General features: G+C 41.1%; 1 protein-coding gene across 1 annotated transcript in view; it reads right to left on the bottom strand.

The window, feature by feature from the left end:
- The window catches only part of CDK12 (cyclin dependent kinase 12), a 62,432-nt gene that overhangs the window by 21,757 nt on the left and 21,468 nt on the right, over nt 1-19,207 (bottom strand). Inside the window, exons 3-8 of the mRNA XM_018560166.1 lie at nt 18,407-18,583; nt 16,322-16,461; nt 11,748-11,918; nt 11,470-11,659; nt 11,333-11,389; nt 5,327-5,428 (exon numbers count right to left, since the gene is read on the bottom strand). Coding sequence (XP_018415668.1) covers nt 5,327-5,428; nt 11,333-11,389; nt 11,470-11,659; nt 11,748-11,918; nt 16,322-16,461; nt 18,407-18,583 — 837 coding nt within the window. The remainder of the gene's footprint in view (nt 1-5,326; nt 5,429-11,332; nt 11,390-11,469; nt 11,660-11,747; nt 11,919-16,321; nt 16,462-18,406; nt 18,584-19,207) is intronic.

Below are 19,207 nucleotides of genomic sequence, written 5' to 3'. Positions count from 1 at the left end.
TTAAAATAAAATAAATAAATTAAGAACACAAAGAGTCCTCAACTTCTTTTTCTGCTGCCTGTTCTGAACGAATGTGAAGCCTCTGTACGGAGTCCTTTTCAAACTGTAGATAAATATTTATGTATGGGTATATATAAGCCTCTGTACTCATCTGCTACTGCCCATTAAGAAAGTCATGAATGAACAGTAAGTGTTTTACAACTGGGGACACATAGTACTGTGTCCCCAGTTCTTTACAGAGATCACTCCAGTGTTGGTTCTGCACACAGATGACAGACATTATTTTACAGAGGACCGTCAGGGGAACCGTTCTGGTGTAAGTTCATGGTCGTTAAAGTGACCATGAGGTTATAGCAGAACGGTAGAAGCCACCGCCGTATGGCATACTGACGTGGCCAGCTGCAAGCGGTTGTGTTTTGCCGTATGCCATAAGTCGGTGGCAGCGAAAGGGTTAATGCACAACAATTTTTGCATTATTATTACTATTCCAAACATTTCACTAGTGAACCCCAAGTGTGTGTACAATTTGATGCATACATCAGCGAAGGTCGATAAACAAAGACGTAGTTTAGATCATACAAGCCACATGCCAAAACTGTTAGCATATGGCTGGCGTCCACTGGGTGGACAATGTAAAGCATGATTTACTTTTTCCATTCAGGTCTACACACAGCAGAACGATGTGCTGTGCTGCGGTGGCCTTGGGTGCCATCCAGTGTACTGAGAAACTATTTTTGCACACCACCCAGGGCACATGCAAAACAACTGATGCAAATCACCAAATGGCCCGAGGCAACTGTAACGTACAGTAAGGCCATTGTGAACCTATTTTCTTTTTTTTTTTAAAGGCTGTTGACCTAATAAATAATTAATTATAGGGTGAAAAGTGCTTGCACTTACTTGCGAAATGGCAAAAAAATTATGTCGTACCTGTAAAATATGTTCCTTTGAGTACATCACAAGGACACAGGGAGATGATTCTGGAGCTAGTGGGTTATGCAGCTACCTCCAGGTGGCTGGACACTGGCACATCAAAGCTATAAGGACCGCCCTGTATAACCCTTTCTACTACCAGCCTGCCTCACCGCTGTAGCAAAAAGTGGATCACAGAAAACGGGGATGTACTCCAAGAAATGGATTTTACAGAAAACACAAACAGGACACGGAGATGATTCTAAGCAGTCCAACAGAGGGGCAAGCAAAACAGCAAACGGCTAACAGGCCAATGACAAACCCCAGCAGGGAGCTATAACAAAATGGGCCCACAAGACAGAGGGCTTGAAGGACTGAAGAGCTTTGCGGCTGAAGCTAGCATCTGAAGTGATCTAAACATTCACCTGGTAAAACTGGAAGAAACTGCTAACAGGACAAAAGTTTCAGCCCTGCAGATTCAGGAAATTGAAGTCTGATGCTGGAAGACCCAAGAAGTACCAACGCTCCTAATAGTGGCAGCTCTTACTGGAAAGGGGGAACTTTACCAATGAACCTCACAGCTCTGAGTCACAAATTGCTGAATCTACTTAGCGACAGCGGAACAAGCCAGCTACCCCATATAATGACCGTTAGGTATGAGGAAGAGGGAGTCAGACTTACAGAAAAGCAGAAGTAGCCAGGTAAAAACACTAGTAGACTGAACAAGGTCCAAACTGCAAAGAGAATATATTTTGTATGTTTAACAGCAGGCTATAAGAAAGGTAGGGCAATTGTCCTTGTTAAGGTGGAAGACAGCAACCACCATAGGAATAATAGGAGACCCTAGGCCTCAGCACTACCTTGTCTTTGTGGATAACTAGAAATGGCTCTTTACAAGTCAAGGCTGTCAATTCAGAAATACACCTGGCAGAAGTGATGGCAACAAGGAAGGCCATAGGGATATCTCCGAGGGATTCAAAGGATGACTTCTGCAGCACTGACAGGACTAAGTTGCAGTCCCACGGAGACAACAAAGTGCGTATGGGAGGACAATCTGAGCAACTGCCTGCACAGAGTCCTACACTAGAAAGCGAGAGGCAAACAAACTTTGGAAAAGGCTTACCAAGGCAGAAATTTGACCCTTAATAGTACACAAGGCTAAACGCTGGTCTAGGCCATAGAGAAAGAAAGATAAGAAGCGTCCCACAGAGCACCTACTGGGAAGAAATGTCTTTGCTTTGACCTTGCTTGATTTGATAAACATTTGTGCAATTATCGCAGGACCTAAAAAATTAGTAGTACCGTCTTTTTATTCTACCGGGCCTGTGTCTTCAGAAAATAAATGGTTTGAAGGGTCTTTTACAAACTCTAAAAGCTGCAGTTGAAAATACATTAAACAAAAAGGTGAAAAATTGCAAAAAGGGTCTGGCCAGCTGAGGTTAAAAGTGTTGGAGGGCTTGGCAGCGAAGGGTTAAAGCAAGCGACCTAGAAGCAGTATTCGAAGGGTAGGCACAGATCAGAATGAACTAATCTCACGGAGTGAACAAGGCATCTACAGTGAAAAAACATGGATCCCTAGCCTTTACCTAACTGTGGTTGCAGCCTCTACTTAAGGAAATTAAGGACCCATCCAAAGCTCTGCAGGGTGTGTATCTTCTGATGAATGCTGGATAAGGCTTGCACCAACTGTTCTGAGATAAAGGTTGTCCACGTAGTTCACTATGGGGGATCTCCTGAGGCTGAATGAGGGCAAAAACAGGGGCTAGAATCTAGGGAGATGAGGAGCAGTGGACATGCTTTATGGAAGGGCAGCAAAGTCGTAGTTTGTGTGTCCACAGCGATAGAGGTAGCGCTGATAGGCAGGAAAAATGGGATTGTGCAAATATGTATCCTTGTTGTTCTCCAATGATACAAAAGTGAATGACAATGTGGGTAGATATCATACAGAAATTTTGGACTCCTAGGAACCAATTGAGGATCTTCAGATTGAGAATAGGGCAGACCAGCTCAGCGTGTGCCAAGAAAAGGTAAAATGGCAGGCACATGAGCAGTACAATACCCCAGAGTGAGGGTAATGACACCATATTTGAAAGGAAAGGGGCAGCCCATGGGAGATGGGGATGCTACACAAAGCACCTCCAGCAGAGACTAGCCCTGGATTACCTGACCCTCACCTTACCAGCAGTGCGGTCATTTATAGGGGACATAGTCCATCTAAACTTTGCTCTCCCAGTGGGCACATGCCCAGAATGTGGTCTTCATCGATATGGACCGATATGGTGTGTGTGAAAATAAAATGATTTCTTTAAAAACAGTAAAGATTTTTCCTATTTACTATAACCACAAAGGGACTGATAAGCTTCTATGTGCCTGGTGCCCAACCTGCAGCACCAGACACATAGAAGCTCATCAGTCCCCTTCTCCGGGTGTCCCATGTGGCCTTCAGAGCTCCAGAAGACCGTAGTCTCTGTTTTGGTGATTACTTTAGCCAGTGAAGGAAAAAGATTATTTAGTCTGCCTTCTAGTAGTTAAACAGTTTGGTCCATTTCTTTGGCACTAGTATATCTTACAGAGAAAAATATTAATTATGACTCAAGTAACTTAAGTGGGCTGTTGGAAGCACAAAAGTGGAATAATTTTCTTGTATAGGGGCTGTAAATAGCAGGGATATCTAGCAGTCCCATGTAACATCTCTCCAGCATTACATTTACAAAAATCATGTGTGGGCCTTTGGTGATGTAAAGGGCCACACAGGGTGGTCAACAAAGAAAGTTGACCACCCTTGTTCTATTCATTTGTAACAACAGTGATATCTCACAGTCTTGTGTAATGTGTCTGCAGTCTATAGCCGTCTCCTTAGGCATGACCCCATTCTCCAACTCTCATAGACTGCAGACATGCTGACAGCTATTTGTAACATTCGCTGAATATTATGTGCGACTCTTCGGTGATGTCAGCGGCCGCACTTTATCAACTAGGTTGACCACCCCTGCTCTATGTGACAGTGGTGAAAAGTACTCCTTATGGAGATGTCAGGGGTCAAGTAGACCAGTGATGTTTTCCTGCCACTAGTCCAAGCAGATCTGCTTTTGCATCCTTGCAGCTGTACTGGGATTGACAGCTACTGAGAGCTGTGCAATGTTGGGTTCAATGTCAAGGAAGGATTTGCTCAGTAAACACTCCGTGTGGTTACTAATGAAATCTTCCAGCCCCCCTACAACAGTCTGCAGCTTCCTCTTGGAGATCAAAATGTTCTCCAGAGTGTGCTGCAGGTGTAAACACTGGACTTTAATTAAAGCGGACCTTTGCCCACTTTCACTAAAAATCACATCACATTCAGCTCTGCATGGTGATATGAAATCACCTTACATTCATTAAACATTTTTATTTTACATACAGTTACATACAGTTTTTCTACTTCCTGGTCCTCTTTGGCACAAGTTATTTAATCGTGCCCAAGCTTTGCATCCTGGGAAGGTTACATCAGCAGAGCATTGCTGGGAAATCTCATCTGTAATCTCATGAGATCTCAAGGAAAGGCATTTTCCTCAACTGAGATGATGTGCATGGTCACATGCCCTAGTCACATGTGCCAGAGTTCCAGGAAGTAAAGGGAGATATAGCAATCTGCCCTTAGTAAAAATGGCCACTGTGAGAAGAATGAGGAAGAAAAAATAAAAAGGTTTACAAAGAATAAAAAGCCAGCAATTATCTAGAAGTATCTGATTGTAGATTGCCATTACTAAACATTTCTAAAGGTGTATTTGTTGTCATTTAAAAAATATGGGTAAAGTGTCTCTTTAAGGCCCTCCTCCTATCACAGGGAACTTGCTGGGAGGACGTTATTTTACAGTGGGGGGCAAGGAAGGGGTTTAACATTTTTTTGACAATCCACTGCAACGTTTCTTACCTGGAGATCCTGCCAGTAACAGACATTCCTGTTGCAGACTGACAATGTTAAGCTATTGCCTCATAATCAGCATCAGTTGTCAGCCTGTTGTGTACATTACTTTCTTTCAGATGGCCTTTGGGCTGCCTAACAGGTTTCTTACATACGCAGCCCAATGGCCAGCTGAAAGTCCCTGCACAGCACGAAGTGTTACTCTAGGTAAGAAACAATAGATTTACAAAACGAATTTGCTAAAGAAATCCGATTTAGGGTTTAAAAACTACACTTCGAAAAGTTGCTTCCAAGGTTTCTCATAATTTGATAATGTATTGAAACCTCATTTGCTGAGTCCAATGAAGCTTATATAGTTCTACCTCTCGGTAGTGCTGGACAAAGAAATTCCCACTCATTTTGTAAAGAATGTTGTAGGGTTAGATACCCTTTCATATTTTCTGCCATCTGTGTTTCCAAAGTGGGAAAAACTTTCTACCAAGCAAACATTCACAAAATGTTATGTCAACTTACCCACAACTCCACACATCTATGGCGGGGGTGTACCTTTCCTCCCCTAATAGCAGCTCTGGGGGTCGATACCACAGTGTTATCACCTTATTTGTGTATGGGCGACTGCAAAAACAAACAAAAAAAAGGGTAAAAAATTAGACATTCAAGATTGTCTCCAGTAAGTAAAATTGGTTATGATTTTTTTTTCCTATTAGCCAATAACAATCAGGAAAGGAGTGATAATGTCATTGTATCTGAGCAGACAGCACAAACATAATGCGTCTAAAGATTAACATGAGTTTTATAGAGTTTACAGTCTATTAGATGCGAGGACACCAAAGGACATACCACAACCAGAGCGTCATTCAGCTGTCATTTCCGGCTACAGAAGCTGGAGAGAAGCTGATGAAGCAGATCTGTGCTTCGTTAGTTTCTTTGGGGGTCTTAGAGACCCCTGATGTCTCCATACAAAAGGACCCGTCACTATAATTTGATATCACATAGGGGGCTTCTTAGCCCCTTTGTGGTAACAAAGTGTAAAAAAAAAAAAAAATATGCCACAATTTTATTTAACCCCCCAGCCCTCACATACAGACGCAAATATGCGTCGGGTGAGCCTAAGTGTGAAGACAACGATTGCGCCCATTACGCCGCACGTTACATATAACAGCCAGCGATAATTTTAGAACCATCAATCACTGATGACACTAAAATGATGAGCGGCAAAAGCCTATTGCCAATTTTGGATAGGGTTGTTTTTTGAGGCTTGACGTGCTTCCGGTCTATTTAACTGATGTGACCCTCTCTTTTATATTTTACCGAAAAATTGGGTAATAAATGTTTCATAACATAATGTAGGAAAAAGGCTTTTTTTTTTTTTAACCTTCTGAACTTTTTTTTCGCTATATATTAAAAAATTAAACCCCCCAGTGGTGATTAAATACCACCAAAAGAAAGCTCGATCTGTCCCCAAAAATTATATAAAACTAATTTCAGTACAGCGTTGCATGACGGAAAAAATATGTCAGTCAAAGTACCACAGCGCTTAACACTGAAAAATGGCCTGGATGGGAAGGGGGTTTAAAAGCCCGGTCACCAAGTGGTTTAAGTCTTTCACCATATTAGAATGTTTCTTTTGTCACATTCAGATAGGGTATTACATTTTGTTCCCGTCCATTTTCTAAAGTATCTTCTGATTTATGTAAAAAAAAAAGGTGATTGTCTATATCTTATTGTATATCTTTATTTATGCACGGCATTAAAGATGCTTTTTCCAATTAAAATGCCGACTTTGTTCAGGGCATATAGACTACCTGGTACATAGAATCCGGGCAAGCCAGTACAGTAAAGCATAGCTTTAGCTAATAAAATGTACATTTTATGGACTGCCCGCCTACACATAAACATTAAAGATGTAGAATGTTGAGTCAATATATTTTGGTCTTGAAATCTTGGCACAGGATTTTTACACTTTCAGAGACCAAACAATTAAGTGTAGGGCTGCAACTAATAATTATTCTCATAATCGATTATGAGCGATTAGTTGGCTGCAGCCCTAATTAAGTGTACACTACTTTAGTGTAAGAGATTGCATTCAGGGTTAGGCAGAAGTTGAAGGTTAGGGACCCCGTCACTAACTTGCAAAAAATATTCAGGTAATAGAACAGAAATATCAAGAATTTTAAACATTTGCAGTGTGTTCTCCTTTCATAATTTGTTTTATATTTGGTTACAACGCTCCTTTGAATTTGCTAGAAAATGTGTCTACCCCAGAAATAGTTAATTGCTTAGCACAGTCCCCTCCCTTATTACAGGTTGTAGTCCTCTCTGGGAGTGTCCAACATCCAAGATGTCAGCATCCTGCAGAAGTTTCAGGACTTTTGGATGTCTACACAAGGGAGGATTTTACAGGCGAATAACAAGTATAAAATAGGTTAAATGCACATATTTTATGGCAAGTTTTGTTGAAACGACTGTCTCTTTAAAGTGCATGTCCAGAGAACTTTTTTTTCCACAAGTTTTGTATAAAATGGGGAAGGATTAGATCCCTTGTTGAATTTTTACTGATGTCTGGGGTTCCTTTGGAGGAACTCTAACTCAATGTCTCCAAACAGATTCCCCTAGCATTTTTATTTTTGTCCATGTTGCTTTGATGAATATACTATCACTTCCTATCTGGGGAAACCATTATCATTGGGACAGTGAATGAGGGGAAAATCTCTCCATCAAAGCTTTATAATCCTTCTCCACTCTATTCAAACCTTTGGCTGGACATATACTTAGTCTTAAGTTCTAGGGGGTATTTTAATGTTTATCGACAGGCTAAGTGTTACATATACACCCAAACCTTTATATTTTGGTCAGATTGATGGGTGGGTATGTACCATTTGGTGCTTTCCTTCATATACTTTATTAACTCTTCATAATTTAGAACTTTCCTACTGCTACTCCCTGGTTCTGCTTCTGTGCAGGCTGACACTGAGGCAGAGGCATTCCACATTCTCTGCGCTGCAGCACCTCTCAGCTTCCTGCTCAGCCTGGGAGTTGCACGCAGAGACTGACAGCAGTAGAGGAAAAGCCATGGCTTGGCACAGGGAAAGCATTTGGTGCAGGTGCACAAAATAAAGAACTGCCAGCTTTGGAAATACTTGGAGAACACTGATAGTTGTCAAATCACAGCCTGGTAGTTGAGAAGCACTGCTCAACATGCTTAAATATTTAAAGCCTAATGCCGAGAACCAAAAGAGAAAACCAAACACATGTAAAATTATAGTTGAGACACAAAGCTGTTTTGCAATAGCAAAAAGCAAATACAGAAAGTGTAATTGAAGCTAAATCCTGTGATGCCAACATTCCATTCATGGTGCATAAAGCAAAATGTTGTATGTCCAAAAAAAAAGCCTAGAGCCAACTTTGCCCACTCCACACAGGCTTAATTCTTCACAAGAACAGGCCGCCAACCAACTTCCACCAGGAAAGTCTCCAGCATATGTAAAAGAAAGAATAACTCAAGGACAGCTTGAGTCTTCGTGACGTATGTTTGTTTATTAACATGAATAAATACAACCCCAACTCCCAAAAAGTTCGGATGCAGTGTAAAATCTACATAAAAACAGAATGCAATGATTTGCAACATCTCATAAACCCATATTTTATTCACAATAAAAAACAGAAAACATATTCACTGTTTAGAAATTGACCATTTTAAGAAAAAATAAAGTAATTTTGAAATTGATGGCAGCAACATATCTAAAAAAAAGGTTGGGACAGGGTCATATTTACCACAGTGTAGCATCCCCTCTTCTTTTAACAACACTCTGTAATGTCTGGGAACTGAGACCAGTTGGTGGAGTTTTGGGAGAGGAATGTTGTCTCATTCTTGCCTGATATAGGATTCCAACTGCACAACAGTCCTGGGTCTTCTTTGTCATATTATTAATTTCAAGATGTGCCAAATATTTAGAACTGGTGAAAGGTCTGGACTGCAGGCAGGCCAGTTAAGCACCTGGACTCTTCTACTACAAAGCCATGCGGTTGTCATAGATGCAGTATGAGATTTAGCATTGTCTTGCTGAAATATGTAGGGCTGCAACTATCTATTATTTTCATAAATCAATAAGTTGGCCGATTATTTTTCCAATTCTTCCATTAATCGAATAAAAAAAATAATTCCATCAAATACACAAATGGAGTTATAAACAAAGTTTACTCCAGAATAAATCGGTATGCATATTTTTTGCACTCGCACCAGAACGCATGTCATTGCAATACCACGCATACAGGCGATCCCACTGCGGCCAAGGGGCATTAATTGAAATTAATGGCACCACAAATAGTTGGCGACTTCTGCGCACTTCAGCATGCGCTGACCCCGCTCTGTAATTTTACATGGCCTACCACTTCGTGGCTGAGTTGCTGTTCCCAGTTGCTTCCACTTTGTTTTAATACCACTAACAGTTGGCCATGGAATATTTACTAGCAAGGAAATTTCACGGATGGACTTACTGCACAGGTGGCAACCTATCACGGTACCACGCTTGTAGTCACTGAGCTCCTGAAAGCGACCCATTCTTTCACCAGTGTTTGTAGAAGCGTCTGCATGCCTAGGTGCTTGATTTTATACACCTGTGGCCATGGAGGTGATTGTAACACCTGAATCCAATGATTTGGAGGGGCATCCCAATAGAGATATATATATCTATCTATAGATAGATATATACATGTATATATATCTATATCTATCTATACAGATCTAGATCTATCTATACAGATCTAGATCTATCTATACAGATCTATATCTATCTATACAGATATAGATAGATAGATTTTTTTTTTATTATAAAAGCACGGTCATCAGTTTAGCGTTAAGGTGCCCACACACCTTGCGATAATCGTACAATAATCGCGGGAAATAACGCGATCGGGCGATTATCGCAAGGTGTGTGGAAGGCGTTGCGACCGTTTCTACTGTATGGTCGCAAGACTTTATCTCAGGAACATGTTCGAAAACCCGCTGAGAATCGTACGATTGTCGCCGGGTGTGTGGCATGTTCGCAAGATAAATGCCGCACGGGCCTGTGTGCGCAAGGGCACACTGCCCGTTCAACATTGCGGTCATCTGAAGCCCGCCCCTCAGAGGGGCGGGCTTGCGAATAACGCAAGTACCATCTGCCTGGGCAGATCGTACGTTTTTTTTAATAACCTTACAACAGTTGTAAGGTATGTGGCCAGCTTTAGCCACTTCGACAATTTTTAGATGTAGCTTTTCAGATTGGTGAACCTCTGCCCATCTTTACATCCGAGACACACTGACTCTCTAAAGGTGCTCATATACCTTACGATTATCGTACGATAATCGTATGCGATCGACTTTTTGTGCGACAATCGTAAGGTGTATGGGTAGTGTGCAACCGCCAGTACTGTACAATCATACGACTCTTGTCTTTCCTGCATGTTCGGAAACTTCAGTCGATCGCACGATTTTCGCGGTCGATTACCGCAATTCGTCCAGGTGTTTTTTTAACAACCGCTGATTGAACCTTGTGATAAATCGGGGCAGGATGGGGCCGCCGTACGACAATTATACGACGTACAATAATTGTAAGGTGTATGGGCACCTTAAGATAATCTTTTTATACTCAATCATGTTACTGACCTGTTGCTAATTAACCTAATTAGTTGCAAAATGTTCTTCCAGCTCTTCCTTGTTAGTACCACTTACTTTGCCAGCTTTTTGAGAAATGTTGCTGGCATCAATTTCAAAATTACCTCATTTATTTTCTTAAAATGGTATATTTTCTCAGTTTAAACATTTCATATGTTTTCTATTTCCTATTGTGAATAAAATATGGGTTTATGAGATTTGCAAATCCTTGCATTCTGTTTCATGTCGATTTTACAGTGTCCCAACTTTTTTGGAATTGGGGTTGTAATGATAAAATGCTACTCACATCTCCATATCGCAAATAGTCCTCACATCACAGAGAATATAAGGTCTCATTTTCTAAAGGAAGGGGGCAAATCCCTGAAACACGTTAGAAAGGCCCATAGCTGGCAGGCTCAGCTCCATAAAATTTAGCTGTGGGTGTTCACCAGGCAAGACTATCTGTGGTATAGAGATGGATTTGTTTTACATGTCTGACTCATCTAGCCTTGTGAGTAGCATTTTATTTATTCATATTAATAAACGTAATTCACAAAGACAAGGCGCCGTCCTTGTGTTATTCTTTCTTTTGCATATGATGCATGAAGCAGCCTAGTGTTAATGTCCATGGTATCAAAGTATCATGAAAACTGTCATGCAGCAGAATAGAGGGCCAGAGAGACAAATTAAATGGATTGGAAAAGCACAACAACCCTATACACCTGCAGGAAACACACACACAGATTTGAACAATGATTAGGGTCTAGAGTAAAGCATTACTATTTCTGTACAAACAACCTCAAGGTATTACACCAAAATAGCTTGAGATCTGATATGAAACAACAAAACCTATACAATCAGAGTAATCACAAGTTTACAATTACCTTTCCTCTGAGTTGTATAATCTTGCCAATCCAAAATCTGCCAGCTTGATCTGCCCACTGTAAAAAGAGCACAATGTGAGTTTTTTGCCTCTACAAAACATAATTTGTGTGAAAAATTATCCGTTATGGTTTGTCACCTGTTATTCAGCAGGATGTTGGAACACTTGATGTCTCTGTGCAGGAAATTCTTCTTGTGACAGTAATCTAGTCCTTCCATAAGTTGTTTCATAAATGACTTAATGTGGTTTTCTGAAAACTGCACAAGCCCAGACTCCAGAAGCCCCATCAGGTCGTGGTCCATATATTCAAACACCAAGTAAAAGGCACCTAATACACAGAAACAGTCAGTGTTACAAGACACCCTGAGCAGATCATGATAAGCCACATGAGGCTAAAGATTCTTCAGAGAAGTCACCTTTGTCTTTCTTAAAGTCCAGTGCATCCTGCTTGTCAGTGACAATCTCCTTCATATTGACAACACTGCGATGGATAAGCTGGCGAAGGATTTTTATTTCACGGATAGCAGTAATAGGGAAGCCCTCTTTCTCGTTATCTAGACGTACTTTCTTTAAGGCCACAAGTTCTCCTGGCAGATTATCATAAAAAAATTAAGTTAGTCTTTCCTGTCTTCAGTCTGTTAAAGTGACATTAAACCCTCAGATTTTTTTAACATAAAACAATAGTGTAATGTGTGCCTTACTGTAATCCAGGGTAGTTTCCCTTCTCTTTGCTGCTCTTCCTTTTAAATCTGTATCTGTTCTCATGCTGGGCAGAACTTCTGTTTTGCAGCAGACTGCCTTGTCTGAGGAATGGATACACGGTGTCTGTGTGTAGGTTTGCAACCTGAGCCAGCACTACAGGAAGAGGCACTCAGCTGCAAAGGGAAGTTCTCCCCAAGCATGAGAAGACATGAGGATTTAAAAGGAAGAGCAGCAAAGAGAAGGGAAACTACCCTGGATTACAGTAAGGCACACATTACAGTAAGGCACACATTACAGTAATGGCTTATGTTAAAAAATCTGAGGGTTTAATGTCACTTTAAGTACAGCAACTACTAAAACCAATAACAATATGCGGCAATGACAAAAAAGAACAAAGTGTTCACTCTTTAAAAATGGTAAATAATGCACCTTACAACTTGTAATTTAAAGCTGAACTCTGGGATAACCAAATATTGTTTAAATAGAAGAGGCATGTGTATCTTTACTTAACCTTGGTGTGTTTTGTGTATTTCTTCTCGATCTGTGCAGTAATCCAGCAAGAAACTTTGCCGCTGTGCAGGAGTTTCCTGTAATAAAGACTGATCACTTCTGCTCTCTTTCCTTGTGCAAGGTGACTGGACTGGTCTCCGCCCCACCTCCCCCCCCAGAGTTCAGCGTTAAGCTTATTAGAAATACTTTAGTTTGCACAAAAACACAACAAGGGGTATGCAAAGGTCCCAACCATATTTCGTTGACAAATGGCATACATTTTCATTATAGACAACTGGTACCTCAGTCAACATTCAATGTGTTGCGAGTGGTATGCTGTCTAAAATGTATGGCTGGAGGTGTGTAGTGTAAGTGCTAGAGTTTGTTCGTGTGGTTGTCTATCAACCTCAGGTCTCTGCAAATGCCTGCCCCTGTAATGCTCGACTTATCAATTATTGTTCATGTATGTATGCGTAGGCATGGTAGGATGTTCATATACGAACTCTGTAGTCAAATATGAACAGACAGTGGAGGGCGGAAGATAGGGCGGGTTGAGGATTAGGGGAGATGAAGAACCCTTATGGAGTCTTCCATATATCTTGTTTTTGTAGGACTGATAATAACCAAGGTCCATCAATACCATCAATGTTAAAGCTATAAGTTTCCCCATTCTTTACACCTTTCTCTTAAAGGAGAATTATGGGGAGAGTGAAATACACGCATCCCAATAGTTAAATCCAATGCGACACCGCAGCCGTCACACATTGGCTCTATAGATCGAGAACTAAGTGATCACAAACTGTTGATTGCTCAGTTCATGATCTTCTCCCTGTAGAGAGAGGTGAATGTCAGTCATTCCTCCCAGCAGGGATTGCCCCACCACTCTGTTCCTCCAGCGCTGACTTGAGGGACAGATAGGGGAAAGGGCGGGCACAGCTGCCTCTGGTTCTAGACAGGCAGTTTCAGCTGTCAATCAGGTGGCAGGGTGGATCCTGACAATATTGTTAAGATCTTTCCCAGATACAGCGCGGCTCTGCCCCGTCAGCATATACAGCCTGCTATATTCAGAGTTTTCTGTTGGAATACCATCCATGCGTACCAACTATTGCTGATTTGTGTAAGCCTATTCTGTTTTCAGTGTAGAGTTGATTCCATTTGATGGATGTAGACTACATAGTCTATACATTTGTTCAGTGTCAGAACAGTTTCTGACCTCCAGTGGAGAGGGATTATGATGTTAATAAGTAGGCATGCCCCAATGCCACTTTTTTAAGATCAAGTACAACTACAAGTACTTTCCCTCAGGTACTTGCCGATACCTTTTCTTAAAGGGATATGTGATCAATAGATGTCCTGTATATACAGGCGGGTGCTCGTATTTTGAATGGCATTTGTCATTAAGATGGACTTTTGCTGAAATCCTTCGATTGGTGTGCTGGTGATATCCCTTCATCCATTTTTTCTAAAACAACACAGACTGATGATTTTAAGGAAGTTTCTCACCAGGGCTAAATACAGATGTCACCAGAACTGAATACATGTCCCCAAGGCAGAACACATGTCCCCAAAGCAGAACACATGTCCCCAAGGCAGACTAGTATTCTGCCCGTGAGGCTGTCCATGGCTGGCCTGCGCCGGGAAGGAGGAGGAGATAAAATTGAATACTGAAAAATGGCCTGGATGGGAAGGGGGTTTAACACCGCGGATGTCAACTGGTTAAAAATGTACCAGTATCTGCCTTAAGAATCAGGGCATTTTCACAAGTACTTGTGAAAATGCCTGGTATCGGCCCCGATACCGATACTAGTATCGGTATCTGGACATCCCCATTAATAAAGTATCATAAGAGGGTTTTTGTGGAGTGTATTGCAAGGCGGTTCTCAGTGTATAGAAGATAAGTTGTGGGTGTGCAGGCATGGAGCAACCAGTCTGGGTCATCAAAGTTACATAGTATTTGAGGTTGAATAAAGACATAAGTCCATCAAGTCCATGTAGCTGGAGATGTAGCTTTGTCCAGTATTTTCGTATTTCTGGGCAAAACCAGAAAATGTGTGTCAAAGATTTTTGCTGCATCTCAAATAGGAGAAGGATATTTGTGGATTGGTCCTATGCAGAGGTACAGGAGTTCCATAGAATTTTGTATATAAAGCTTCTGATCTAACAAATGTATTCTACTCCTTTTGAAGGGCTTTATTTTATTAAAATAACAGAACTGCTAAGCATGCATTTAAAATGGCTATATATATCTATAGATATAGATCTATATCTACGGATATAGATCTATATTTATAGATCTATATAAAACCAAGGCCAGAATCTTTTTCATCTTGATTGATGAAGCTGCTGCATTTAGGTGTACAACTCAATGACAGGATGCAACTACACTCCCACCTCAGCTTGCACATCCGTACAGGTACAGAACCATGCCCTTGGATGCAAGCTGTCTTCGTCCAAGGGCGTGCATCTGTACCTGTTTGGGTGTGCAAACTGGGGTCAACGTGTAGCCGCCTCCTGTCACTGAGTTAAACAGGAGGCTGCATGCAGCACCTGTCCATCTTGATTGCAGGTTTCTTAATCTGACTTTGCAAATTAAACCTTTGCCATTCAGAAACTGCTACTCTACAACAATTGCCATTTCTCATCATCAAAAAATATTTAAAGTAGAAGTGCACGAAAATAACATTGAGACCGAAAATAGAAAAAAAAATTGTCAGGCCAAAAACAAAACTGACTTTTTTCCAACCCTTTTAAAAAAAAATGTTAAAATTATTTTTATATTTACTTTTCTTTTTTTACTTTACTGTTGGGTCTGTAGGGAAATATCAGGGGTCTAAACAGATCCCTGATATTTCCCTTTTAAAATACAAAGAGATTGAGGACAATTTCTGCAGCCTGTTATGAATCAACAGGAAGCCTCTACAGTGAGTTAATTTATACATTGTGGATATAGTATAACTTACAATGTCCACAATCATGAATGAACAGGAAGTGATGTCGATCCCTTACCATTCATATCCAGGACATAGTAAGCACACCATGTCCAGTTATTTACAAACACTCACTGTTGAGCTGATCGGCGAGTGTTTGTATGCTGCTCTCCATCCTGAATGGGCTGTCACAGGAGGTGGGGCGGGTGGAGGGGGAGGAGAGTTCCGCCTCCTGTGGCAGATCACAGTTCACTCCTCCAATCACCACTCTCCTTCCTGACACAGGAGGCAAAGTCAAGAGGTTCGGGAGGAGAGCTCCGCCGCCTGCAGATGACAGCTGTCGCCATCCACACTGCTCGGCATCCTGACACAGGAGGCGGGTGCGGGAGGAAGATGACAGCGGTCACTGCCCGCAGTGTTTGGGATCCAGACATTGCTTTTACCACCACTCTGCCTCCTGAAAGCTTATCTCCTCCCCGCTGGGCAGTGGACACTGCATCAGAAATCACACAGACCGGCGGCCCGGCGGTGAGGAGAGAAGCTAGGGATACACTGAATTTTCAACCATCATGGCATATTCAGCATGTTGCCAAAAGTGCCATTTTGAGCCGAAATGTTTCAGCGGCCGAAATCTTGGTGCATGCCTAATTTAAAGATGCAGTATCAATTTAAATATCGGACAACTATGAAGCAACTTTAAGCACTTCAAGCAACCAAATTATTTTAAATGTTTTTCCTTTTTCTGGTACCTGCCATCTCTAAAAAATGACTGATGTAAATGACATAAAAGGCATAAGTTTATAAAACATTTAACAAACATATAGAGCCAAAAAAAGGTTTGAGAGTTTAGCTGTTTGATAATAAAACCATACCTGTATCCTTGTCCTTGGCTTTGTAAACTTGTCCATATGTACCTTCACCAATAATACCAATGATATCAAACTTATCCACACAGCGTTTACCCCAGTCAATTTCGGTCTGCTTCCTCTCACCATAACGGGGACAGCATATTCTGAAAGATGGGGGAAATACATGCACTGTTAGATGTGATTGTGACATTTTTTAGGAACTTAGGTACAGGGATCTTCATGGAGTTCCAAAGATTTTTAAAAGCTTTAGGAAAGCTCAACTGGCTAGAATCGCTGAAAAACTGAAATAAGTGCTCATAGACTGACCATAATAATACTACTACATTTAGATTTCAAACTATGGCTAAACCACTGATCAAGGATGACAGCAGCCATCAATTTGACAGCAGAGCCTTTGAATCAGTTTTGTGAAAGCCTGCTATCCCGTGGTAATAAGCTGAATTAACCTGGATAAATTAATTCTATTCAGAAGAAACTTCTATAATTAGGATAAATATATAAGTATAAGCTACATTTGCCACAGTCTTGTAATTCATTAATGTGTATGTATATACAAAATGTTTAGTGCAAAGAGTAGAGAATAGTTCAAACTTGAGTTAAATGTTTAATTGCTGCTCATGTCCCTGCTAAGTAGATTAACCCTCTCTATTTGTCCTGATGACCGTTGTCACAGAGAATGTGATGAGAAATCCAAAATGTTACAGTTGTTACCAGTACAAGAGGTAAGTGTTAACCTTCCAATGAGGACACCTGTCCTGGTAATAACTATCCAAGAAGGGGAATCCCCTTCATTTTCTAGTGATCTGCTCTCACTTGTGTCTCTGGGAAATCTCTGCCAACAGGACACAGAGGAAAATATTACACTTACGTGGGTCTTAACGCTTCCCTCACCACCCCACGCACATACGGAATGCAACTGTGCATGTAAATGTTGATTATACAACACACAGGTATCTCTGAACACACAAGAGTGAGATATTTAACCTAGAGCCATTATTTACAGGATAACGCTAAACTGATGAATTATAAAAGGTTTTTGGTTATGACAGTTATGGTAAAATTTTGGTTATGGTAGTTTTTTTTACCATTTTAAAAAGGTCCAAGCAGTTTTAAGGCATCTGATATACGAGATATTTATTTACTTGAGTCTTCCTTTAATCTACAATAAATTGGAATGCATATTGTGAACATGAAAATGAATGTTAGAGAACTATGCCCAACTTTTTTTGGCTGTAGTTCTCTTTAGGGTCACAGGGGGACATATGCTAATGTCCTCCTGTGACCTAAAACTCGCACAGAGCCACGCTTCGGCCGGGAAAGATCCCAACAATATTTTCAGGATCCACCCTGCTGCCTGATTGACAGCTCTAGAGAGGCAGTGCCAGCTGTGCCCACCCCCTCCACCATCTGTACCTCCAGTTAGTGCTGGAGGAATGCAGAGGGGAGGGGGAATCCCTGAGGGGAGGAATGACTGACAGTCATCGCTCTCTGCAGGGAGAAGATCGCGAGCTGAGTGATTAGCGGTGTGATCGCTCAGTTCTCAATCTATAGAGCCGACATGTGACAGCAGCAGTGTCACACCTCGGCTCGAATTATGGGGATGGGGAGTGTAATTCAGTCTCCCCATAATTCTTCTTTAATGTAATTTTACTGAAAATATCGTTTTGTTATTTGTGCAAACACAGAATGACAAAAAAAAATGCAACTCCCATTTTATTTTACAGGTCAGAAAATATATATTATATTAGGTAATTATAAGAAATAGTTTTACACTACAAATTAGCATTTTAGAATTGGTGTAAAAATTGGTTCAGCAGAAAAAGGGTTAAGCAAATGATGCATGACAGGATCCATAGATAAAATTGTGGCATTTACCAGCAAACCAGATTTATATTTATCCTATATCAAAGTGCAGAGGCGCTTTGTGACACAGCATCAATCTCTACACAAACAGGAAGGCAAACCTAACATATGAAGCCAAGTGGAGATATCATGCAGTAACCATTGAGATTTTTGGAGGTACCTAGTAACAATAGTTCAGCTAGCACACCAAACATTTACCAATAAAAAGGAAACACAAAAACTTACTTTGGTCTCTTCCTTACAGATGGCTGTGGAGGTGTTGCTACTTTGGGTTCTGGAGACTCAGGAGGAGATGGGTCTCCTCCTAGAAGCTCAGGAGGTAATGGAAGGTCAGTCAGGAGATGCCTCGGTCTCTGCTCTTTATTTTTCTTAACTGGTTTGTGGGGGATAATTTCCATAGTACTGTGAATAGAAAAAAAAAAAGTCATTAAGAAAACAGGATATATGACCGATTCTGTGAATATGCTACAGAAATTAAGATGCACAAGGCAAAATGAAAAATCCCCTTTTCATATGAAAGAATGACATATGCCATTCTTCTTGCATCCAACAGCGCACAATACTATTAAGATGGCCACAAACAGTAATACTTTCTTTGTTCAACCTGCGGGCTGAATGAAGAAAATATAACAGATTCCCCCATCAACACTTACGAGCGTTGATCGAGGAATCTCCCACGGGTCATTGGCTACCGGCTCTGTTTGTTCGAATGTTTTTCAGCCGATCAAGGGATGCCGGCTGAAAGGGTGCCGACAGGGGCACCCACTGTGCAAATCTCGGCTGGTTGATCAAGAACCGGATAAAATTTGCACAGTGTATGGGCACCTTACGTTGTTTACTGCTGCCTCTCATACCTCGCAGCTCTAGCAATCCCTATGTAGAAGATGTGAAACGTTTCTTCACGAAAAAAGGACTTGGGAAGTCGGACCCACAATGTCTGCCCGTAGATAATGGGGTTGACTTACCAAGGGAGTAGAGGCTGTTCACTTTGAAAATCATATGCTTACTATGAAAAACGAATGATAG

The sequence above is a fragment of the Nanorana parkeri genome, unplaced genomic scaffold (assembly GCF_000935625.1).
Source record: "Nanorana parkeri isolate BGI_ZX_2015 unplaced genomic scaffold, ASM93562v1 scaffold435, whole genome shotgun sequence".
Lineage (NCBI taxonomy): Eukaryota > Metazoa > Chordata > Amphibia > Anura > Dicroglossidae > Nanorana > Nanorana parkeri.
The sequence above is the reverse complement of the archived record's forward strand: the minus strand, read 5'-3'. Positions and strand labels throughout refer to the sequence as shown.